General features: G+C 41.9%; 1 protein-coding gene across 1 annotated transcript; it reads right to left on the minus strand.

Annotated features, from left to right (window-relative positions):
• Positions 1–2,801: 2,801 nt before the first annotated feature.
• Positions 2,802–10,333, minus strand: slc25a55a (solute carrier family 25 member 55a). Its single transcript, XM_012836746.3, has 10 exons — positions 9,485–10,333; positions 8,330–8,432; positions 8,000–8,125; positions 7,485–7,540; positions 5,805–5,895; positions 5,566–5,684; positions 5,188–5,377; positions 4,886–5,040; positions 4,481–4,556; positions 2,802–4,191 (listed from the first exon to the last, which is right to left on the minus strand). The coding sequence occupies exons 2-10, from the start codon at positions 8,347–8,349 to the stop codon at positions 4,032–4,034; spliced, it is 993 nt and encodes a 330-aa protein (XP_012692200.1). The 5' UTR covers positions 8,350–8,432; positions 9,485–10,333; the 3' UTR covers positions 2,802–4,031.
• Between the last annotated feature and the right edge of the window lie 356 nt (positions 10,334–10,689).

Raw genomic sequence — 10,689 nt, forward strand, 5'->3', positions numbered from 1 at the left:
GAAGTGAACTCCCTTGCTCACATGTAACCAGCGCTGCCTAAAGGGCTGCAGGCTCTGGGACGGGTCCAAGGCCCACTCCGCAGTCTTATGCAATCTGGGTTTTAACTGGTCCCATGGCCTCCAGCATTTGGACTGGAAGTCAGAGTTTTCTGTGCCTTTTCAGCAGCTTACACTCCTAGAAAAGAGGGTTCCTGAACTGAAGAGGGAACCTGAATGTTCAACAGACAGCTTTTTTACCCACACAAAGTTGTTGGCTGTGTTTCCTGAACACGTTGTTGAGCAACCACTGTGGTAAGACGGAGAGTGTTCATAATGATGGAAGTCTCTTTATCATTTAACCGTGGTAGTTGCTCACCAATGCTTTTGGGAAATGAATGCACACCCCAGTGTACAGCTGACAGCCTAGGAACCTTCAAAGTGTTCTAGCAAGAACCTTTCATTTGGATATAGGCTGACAAGACCACTGACAGTTCTCGAATGCACCCTTTTTTTGGGAGTGTATCAGGCAGGCACAGGCTTGTATGTGGGCTCGTTCTAAGCATGCTCTCTTTCTCTCTGTCTCTCTGTCTCTCTCTCTCTCTGTCTCTCTCTCTCTCTCTGTGTGTAAACTGTTGCTGTGAAGAAATGTACATTTTGTGTCAAACTGTAATTTCTCTATGTTGTGACAGTCTGTTTTTGGAATGTAATCAAGATGTGTATACTTTGGCTAGTGGGTAGATTTGTGTTTGCTAATCATGTAAAAGGAAAAAAAGAAAAATGGATGCTTTTCATAGCATGAGGTTTTGTAGCAGTTTCTAAATATGAATTGCTTTGAGAAATAAAAATAATGATATGATACTTCAACGTGGGTGATGGTTTTGAATGTTACATCAGAAATTAATGTCTGGATTAGGCCTTCAGGAAATTCTAGAAGCATCTCGCCCAGAATCACAAAGAATCCTTTGATTCGCGGTGTTGCCGGGACATGTTTTCACAACCTCATGGGACCTCACACTCCAAGGCAGCTAGAGAGTCAACACACACTGCCAACTGTGCAGCTCTGCCATTGAGATGAGCAGCGCTGTTTGCTGAAGGCGCATTGGCCGCGGTATCCAGGCTCGCATTCCCAAGCCTTCACTACTATACCAGAGCATAGCGCCATATTCTTCCCTGTGACATGAGATGAGCTTGTCACACAGGTAGAGCACGTCTGGTGGTAGCTTTGAGCTTTGAGAGATTTTAAGGGGTATGTGAACATCAGTGGCCTGGAATTGACATAAGGCACCATGAGGGCAATAAAAACTTCTCATTTCCATTTAAAAAGCACCAGAAACTATTTTGATCAACTCACAATTGTGTATAGAACAAGTTAACACGTTATAAGTAAACACGTTTTAACGTAATTAAAGTCATAGTGGTGAGCGGGAGTCGCTCCTTTCCTAACACCTCCAACACCCTGACGTGGCTGACTCATGTGCAGTTCTTCACCTGATCTCTTTACACTTTGTGATACTGAGTAGGTTTACCACTTAGTACCCTCTCCTAGGTCTACCGATTTTTTTATGAAGCTTGATTACTGTTTCTCACTTGTCAGTCACATTGGATTAAAACATCTGCCCAATGAGTACATGGAATGTAATTTGAGACACAAGTGTTTCCATGACGTGCCCATGGATATATCTGGCCCCAGTCTAGCTGAACTGAGGCATACCTGTACATATGAGGACATGGAATGGATTGACACTATTTGTAATGTTAATTGCAATGGCTGGTTGTGTAACCATGACCATCTTCAAAGAGGCTAGATTTTCAAACATTGGAATTGAATTGGAGACAGCCATTCATCAGTTCCTCCTGTATTTTACAATCTTGTGTTTTCACAAATTCACGTAGATTGAAGGATATCCTGCAATTGCAATTGAGTGTTGAGCGCAATATTAAAAACAGTCATGGAATGTCTGCATGATTTTTGATTGATTTTTATTAAACGCAAATTCCCACAGCAAATTCAGTCACTTTGGCCCCAACAAATCACAACAAGCCCTCGTAATATCCTGGAGGGACTGATTCATGTCTTGAACATTTTGAGAATTATCACTGAGAATTTGTCAGGCTCTATGAACACTGTCCGGCCGTCTGGACACACCTTTAGTAGTTCTTGTCTGAAGATGTTTCTGACAGTTACCTCATGTGAAAAACATTTTCTGTGGCCTTTCATTTTTATAGAAGAAATCTATTTATTTCCAAAACTTGGAGGATAGTTTGATTTTACAAGGCTCGCATGATCTCTCATAACTCAAAATGTCCATAGGTGATGATCCAACCCCCACTGTCTGCTTGCAAACCATTCCCCCATCTTGAGCACTCCCCAGCATTTGATGTGGTTGCAGCCTAGGGGCATGATCAAATTCATAGTTCGCCAATGACCCCATATCTAGTTTAGACTGCCAGGGTAAAACTTTCTTCTTGAATCCATTAAAGGGATTCAACTGCAAACTCACATCCAACCAAAAGGGATAAAACTTCATGAATGACATAAATCAAGTGTGGCAGTTGTCTGACCAATTACTTTTGTTGCCACTACCACCACCACCTCGGTGTACATTATTTTCTACAACCCAGGCACGGTCATCCACTATTCCTTAGTTATATAGTACTGTTGCTTATACAAACCATTTATATAACTGAAAGATATTTACAATATTGTGTTGAATCAAACCAGATAATAGAGCAACCTTTGACCAATGTGTTGTAGTTCAATGAGACAGCAACTAGAGCTGTGTTGCATTCCCGTCTACTTCTATAAATTCAGGAGTCCAGTGCATGGTAATGTTCATGTTTATTTAAAGATTTCATCTCAATAAAAAAAATTAAAAAAAAAGACATGTTATTTTCAGTGAGAATTTCACAACCTGGAATAAATTCACAATTTGCATTAGTTGGTGCTCAACATGCAGAGTTTAAGGGCCACCATTGAACCATCCTCTTCTGCAGTAGCCCTTCACATTATAAAAGACAAGCCAATTCTCTCTTAAGGCAAAGACATACCTAGACACAGACAAGAGACATAGACAGGTGTCACCTACAGCTACAGGTGGACAGTGCCACAGAAAAGAGAGCGAACCTGAACGCAACATCGATTGTTTCAACTTGAACAAAGAACAAAAAAAACAAGTACTAACAGTAAATTGCAGCACACACATACTCTGAACACTGTGATGAATCAAGTATGTAAGAGACACAAGAAGTGTCTTTCCATGCAACCCTTAGTGACCCCATAACCAAAATGAATGTGTTTTTCTTGTTGGTCCAATCACTATTTGAGAAATGTCTGACGAGGTACGATTGAATGGCTTGTGTATTGTTACATATGGTCACATTATGCATAATATAGCTAAAATGCTTCCATTAATGAAACTGTATTGCATCCTCAAAACGCAAAAAGGGAATTTCAGAAGGGAAAATATTCTTGCATGTTTTTGCAAGACAAGGCCTGACCTCTGTCAAAAACAACTTTGTCTAAACACTGTAACAAATCAGCAATTGTGGTCATTTAAATAAACATATTTAGTTTAATTAAAAACATATACAAAAAGCAATATAACTGATAAGGTCTTTTTTTTTATTGCGTGCTGAAAAGGACACCATTTTTCCCTCCCTCACTGAGGGAAACTCCAAGAGGAGAACTTTCTGGAGAAAGAGTGGACCACTGAGAATAAACCCTTGTAGTAAGCCTTCCTCAGCTTCTCCGCAAGGCTTTCACACCAAGTGCAAACGTTGGCTAGAGGCCCACAAACAAGCCAGGAAGCCACAAGGGGAAGTGCAGACAAGTCTCACACACACACCCACACACACATGCACACATCAGACAGGAAGTCAACGACAGCAGAGGTGTGCGACCCTCAAAAAGCAACGATCAGATAATTGAGCGCTCTTTTTTTTCCTCTCCGTTTCATTTGAAATTGGTGGTTGTGTAGCTGCCACTAGTGTCTCTTTCTCCCTGTTCCTTGTTAAAATACTTCAGGAATTCTGCAGTCTCTTGTTGTTCCACCTTAGGCAGAGACGAGGCTGAACGGGGTCTGGTCCATTATGAACTCTCCGACGCCGGCGAAGTACATGACCTGGGCAATGCCGAAGAGCGGGGCGATGACTAGCGCTCGGCAACCGGCACCCTTGAGGAAGGCAGAGGGCCCCTCCCGCTGCATAATCTTCCTGCAGAGGCAAGCACAGGGGAGATAAGGTTAACACCACGTGCACACACACACACACACACACACACACACACACACACACACACACACACACACACACACACACACACACACACACACACACACACACACACACACACACACACACACACACACACACACACACACACACACACACACACACACACACACACACACACACACCAGATGACCAGGAACTAGAAGAGCGGGTTAAGCATAAATTCACATGAAACACCAACTTCACTGGAAGAGGTGGAGTGTCTCCTCACCTGACACAGTCCGTAACGCCCTTGTAGTTTTCCTCATTGGCCCCTATGCTCAGGGACTGAAGCCGGGTCTTAACCACTGCAAAGGACACACACACACACGACAGACATGCACATTATTCTCATTGAAAAGTGCTTCATTGGGTTAAAAGCTTGTGGTTTCTGAACTGGGGTTTTGTCCAACAACATCTATGGAGTCCAAATAATCTTCTGAGAACATAAAACATGAAGCTGAACCAAAATAAGTTACCATAGCAATGTTTATGCAAAAACCAAGTATATTTCAACTAAACTTTACGAAACTACACTGTATATATTAAACTGTCGACAAAAAAAAAACATCCATTTTGTTCTTTATTTCGGCTCGGCTGTCTAAAGCATTAAACTGGGACCAGAGGCAGAGCATACCATCACAGGGGTTGACGGCCACAGCAGCAGTGGAGCCTGCCAGACAGCCGGAAACAAAGGACCAGTAGAACGGCGTGGGGCCACCAGGCGAGGACTGGCCCATTTGATTCAGGTGAGCAAACAGCGGGAAGTACACCATGGAGAAGGGCACATCTCTACAAGACATAAGGATAGAGAGACCGTTAGTGCATGAGACAGCAAATACAATGACGCCATCTTTATATGCTTGACTGTATTTTATTGCATTGTAATCAAATGGGGTTTCAAAGAGACAACTAAGATGGTAGGGGGCCGTTTCGTACCTCATGAGCGTGGCCCCCAGGCCCTTGTAGAGCCCCTGGATGCCCTTTGTCTGCAGGAGCTCACGGGCGATCTGCGTGGCGGACACGGTGCGACCGGGAGCTGGGCTGGCCGTGTAGGAGCGGCTCAACACCGTGTTGGTGGCAGCCAGCTTAGTGGGAGACATGATGCCTGGCTTCCTCTGCTGGGCAGCTAAGAGAGAGAGAAGAAGAGAAAGAAAGAGAGAGAAGGAGAGAGAGAAAAAAGGAGTTACATTACAGGACTTCACACCCACCCTCCGTCTTATTTGATTAAGTGTTTCAAAATAAAATGACAACTATTTGGTATTAATTTCAATTAAATATTATCAATATACTCCTAAAAGAATCATTTTCACTTACCTAGTCTTCCAGCATCTTGAAGCTGAATCTTCAGCATTTCCATAGGAGTAGTGATGACAACTTGGCACATGCCAGCACCACATCCAGCCAACATCTCCTTAAACACAGTCAAGCGTTTCCTGCAAAGCCAGTGAAGGAAGCGGTTACGAAAGATCCAAAGACAGAGAGGGAGATTCCCAGAAGAGTTACTGGGAGATTCTTCCCAGCAGACGTGAGCCGTGCCAATAAGAAGTACTTACCCGTCTTTGGCGAGGTGGTGGCGGAAGAAGTCGTTGGCGGCTAGTTTGATAGCCTTCTCAGGGGTGACTAGAGTTAGGTTCACTGCGGCACCTAAAACACAAAAGCATGGAGGATTAGCAAAAGCAGAAATAGTATAGGGTGAACAGCTATCTCTCTTTCACACACACACACACACACACACACACACACATTTACAGGTACAGCAAGTATCAGACATTCCCCACCACCATCACACCAGAGATCTTCAAATGCTGAACCATCTCCAAGTGTCCATTTAAAAAAACTGAACATATCTAAATTGGCTTAACACTTTGTAATGATAATGGCGGGGGATCTTTGCATAACAGGTCATACACATTAAGACATTAATATCTTACACAATATTTCTCAATAATTATAAAACACATTAATATCATACACAATATTTCTCAATAATTATAAAACAACAACAACAAAAAAAAATGTATATAGAGAGAATGAACTGAGTAGGAAACAGTGGGGATGCAAGAGCAATTCAGACTTGAATGATCAGACAGAAAGGAGTGATCAGATCTTGATCAGGGTTATCTCAAGATCCCATAGCCTTCAGAGCGAGGCGTAAACGAACTAGCATTACAGTCAACATTTAACAAAAGAACAAAGGCAAGGGAGCCGTGAGAACTCGCAAGAAGTTAAAGTTCAACGAAATTAGAACAAGACAACTAGCCAGAACTCAGTAGCAAAAATATGTTTAGTCAGACAGGAGGAGACACAAACAGTGACTGGGTGAAATGACAAAGAGACAAGAGAAGCCAAGAGTCGGCTGACTAAGGAACGAAGAGACTGAACGGAACAAGTAGAACAAAATACTGAACAAAAGTAGAACATAAAAAAAAAAAAGTAATAAATCAACAAAGAGTAAAATAAAAATGACATTGGTGCCTAATTGAAATAGAGCGATGTAAGAACCATTATATGATTTGCCTCCAGGCCGGCTGCGCCATATCGGCTAGCCTTCAATATTCCCAGGGGGACCCACGTCTGTAATATGAAAAACACAGATGCAAACAAACAGCATTCCTCACAGAACGGGAGCCCATACAACTGGCTCCCACCTCCCCACCTCATCCTAGCACACATCAACGTCTCTAAGCAGGTATGAAGGATCACATGAATGCACTTCAGAGCATTATTGCCAAGACGATTGTAAAAACTAGCATTACCTTACTCACAAGTCATGACAATATTATTAAGACCTGTTCAATGAGAATCAATGCACACATTCAGGTCTCTCGTCTAAAGGACGGAGACAAGAAGCGTTTGTGCAACTACTTGGTAGAAGCTGTAGCATGCATAGTGTGTAGGTGAAACATACCTCTGTGCCAATAAACAAACTAACTAACTAACAAAGGAGAAAGGGGCACGTCCATATAACCAGGTTGAATATACTTCTCTACTTAGGGTAACCACTCCTGTCTCTAAACCAGTTCTGAGGACAACTCAAGGCATAAGACGGAAGGACATTAAATGGAAAAAATAATCTACAGTCAAAAGTCCCATTTTTTTGTCACTTGCCTCATCATTCACTGTTTCATATTCCTGTCCGGTTATGTACCGAATAAAACACTGAATAAAACTACTAAAAAAATTCTAAAACAACCTCACAGACAAAGTAATCACTAAACAAGTGTAAATCTTACCTCTGTACATTCCAAAGAATCCCTCAGATCGTACCGTTTTAATAAGGCAGTCCATCCTAAAGAGCGGGGAAAACACAAAGAGCAAAACTATTTTTAGGCAAATTATCTTATTAATATACATATATACATATAAATATAATACATTAGGATAAATGGTATTATCTCCAGGAACTCTGAAGCTTGTGTATACAAACATAAGTGCCATCAGTGCAATGAAAGTCATTCTCTCTGACACATAGTCACTCTCGCCAAAGATACAAACGCTGGCATGCAGCTGGCGATGAGACAGAGAGAGATGGGGGAGGGGAACTACCCACATTCCAATGGGATTAGCCTGCTAAAAAAATTGAATGCAAAAGCCAAGGGCACCAGGGATCAAAGAGCCTCCTCAGTTAACGTGCGCCCAGTATCTGTATCCCCCACAGAGCTCAACCTCCACCATTGTCCTGCTAAAAAGACAACGGCTACAACTGGCCAAAACCCTCCATGTCGGGACAAAGAGAAATATTACTCACATGTTCCTGTAGACTTGCTGGCCTGGTCGCTGGTTCTGTAGCCTGGTCTTTACCAGGTCAATGGGGAACACACAGGTGACCCCTACAATGCCAGCAATGCCACCATTGATCAGCTTAGCAGGGAGGCTACAAGGAAGTGGGGGGGGGGGGGGGAAACCCAGACATTAGAGATTCACAGAAAGATTAAAATGTAGATACTACAATATCTACAAACTACAAATAACTGTCTACATTTAGGTGTTGATTTGAGACGCTTCGGTGACTCAGGATTTCAGTTATTTGTTTAACATTTAGCGTTATGACTAAAAACATAAGTGCGAGCATCGGTACCTAATGTGTTGCTGAGACATGATGACTTTCGAAAGGGCAAAGAATGCAAAGAGGCGGTGACAAGAAGTCTTAGTGCTGCGGTAGGAAGTTGACGACAGGCAATCTGCAAATGAAGAAGAGCAGAAGAGAAAAAAAGGCGGCAAGTTTATATATGCACTGAACACTTCCCAAAACATGAGGACACACAAGCACAGTATGCACACACACAAATCTCTCTCCACACACACACACTTGTAAACCCTTTTAACCTTTCCCCTCCCCCATCCACTAGGAACACAAATGGGCCAAAAGAACTTCCGGAAGATAGTGACAGGGGCGTAGGCACACTGACACACACACATGCTAACACTGGAGAGCCTGTAATTGGATCCACTCAGGGCTGGCCATGAGCTAGTGATGCACTGGGCACTAGAAACATTGGATTTAGGACCGCACATGATCAAGTCAAGACATGACATGACATGCCTATAAAGTAATGGTATGCTACTTGACAATAAAGATAATTACATGATCTCTGCAAGCAGTAATGTTACATTCTAGCATGTGCAAATTATATGAACTCACTTTAGATGCCCACAGATACATTAAATGTCAAGGGCAGTAACTTCCACAGCTTTAGGTCGGCTGTCTTTGTAACAAAAATTATTCAATTCTGGGTGCAAAGCCATAGAAACCTCTGGCATTAGAGAAGATGTGAGACTGCCCCTCCCCCACAGCTACTATTGAGCGATCACTGCAGAGTCTTTACAGAATTATATGCCGTTTAACGAGCAAAAGGTTAGACAAAACAATGTTGCAGCTAATTGATAACGTCTGTGAAACATTCCTAAGACTACCATACAATTTGAATGCGGAAATGCCATCCTCCGTCGGTAACCCAGTGAAGCTTGCTAACTAGCCAAGTTGCTAAATTCATTGATTGAGGTTAACTCATGTTTTTAAAGAAATGGATAACACCAGAGTCGTTATAAGAGCCTATAAAGACTTTGATAACACTTACGAAACATTAGGCAACTGAAAGAAAAGTGGAAGCAAATCTAGCATCTATAGCTAATCTATAGCGAAATAACATAAAACCGGATTGCATTTTTCGAAACAGATATACAACAAATATATAATTTGGTTAGTTATTTATACTACTTTTGTGACACTTACCTAATAAATATAGCCTTTGGAAGTAGTTGTATTATCTGTCAATACACGTAAGCGTTTCGTTTCTGTGTTCGTCAGAAGTCTGAATGGACTGATGTGAAATGATTCGCGTTTTTCATATGAGGAGTGGAGCCTAAATCGTCACGAGTTTGCTTTGACCTATCACCTCCCTTAAATTAACATGTCCCATTCTTATTGGTCCACCGTCCGAGTTGAGAGTGGGCGTTGTTGTGTCTCCGATTTCATCAAGATGGCCCCTACTGTCAATGGATAGGAAGAGTAGAAAAGTCAAACCAGACGCAGAAAAAAAATCTTAAACCGAAAATTCTGGTTTTAGATACAGATTAACAACAGGTCAGAAGAGTATAACAGTTCATTTGTTAGAAAAATAGTTATTGGTATAACACATGTACAAAACGGATCTAGAGGTCTTATTTAGAGAGGTCTAGGTCTACTATTCATGCTCAGGTTAGCCACAGTTCGGATTGCCTTGTCATTATTGCTTAAAAGCAACAGGCTATTTATAGGCTATTGTAAACTAAGATGAGGTGACTAACTCACTGATGGCTAATGAGTCTCAAAATAGTTAAGACTAATAGGCACAAGGCCTACTCTGTAGCTAATCTTAGGCAGATGCAGGAAGGCACCACATACTTACTAATCTTTATTTCTGTGTATGATTAAGACTCATTAACTGTTAATTACACTGAACCACGCTTGGTTTTGGCCACTTTCCAAATTTAACTTCCATCCAGGAACTCCTTGTACATTTTCACACAATGCACAACAAACTCAGCCATTGTTTTAGCAATTTATCTGGCCAAAACTGGACTTTCAATCAAAATGTGAAGTGATCAATAATGGGAGACCAATGCCGGAGCTTAAAGGTATGGTTCAAACGACGGGACAGAAGATAACTCCATCGACTACTCACATTCAAAGCCAAATTGCTTTGAACATTTTTGGAACCTCAAGAATAGATTTGGTTTTGGACGAACAGCAGAGACTAAATATTAGCAAGGGGGAGAGGGGGCTTCTCACCCCTCTTTTGCTAGCATTACATTGATATCAGAGTAAGCCTTTGCTCTGTTGATTTCCCATTATTTCTCTTAGGATTGTTTAATGTCTATGTGAAGCCATTTAACATCACACAAGTGGTTGTGATCACATTGAACCCAAGGCTGCTTTTTATTGGTGAGCTGATTTTG

The sequence above is a fragment of the Clupea harengus genome, chromosome 5 (assembly GCF_900700415.2).
Source record: "Clupea harengus chromosome 5, Ch_v2.0.2, whole genome shotgun sequence".
NCBI lineage: Eukaryota > Metazoa > Chordata > Actinopteri > Clupeiformes > Clupeidae > Clupea > Clupea harengus.

Excerpts from the sequence above, each read along its gene's own strand:
- slc25a55a (XM_012836746.3), bottom strand. The coding sequence starts at position 8,349 with ATGTCTCAGCAACACATTAG. Across the intron at positions 5,041-5,187 it reads CTGGGGGCCACGCTCATGAG|AGATGTGCCCTTCTCCATGG; the intron begins GTACGAAACGGC and ends TATGTCTTGTAG. Across the intron at positions 4,557-4,885 it reads GGCCGTCAACCCCTGTGATG|TGGTTAAGACCCGGCTTCAG; the intron begins GTATGCTCTGCC and ends TGTCCTTTGCAG.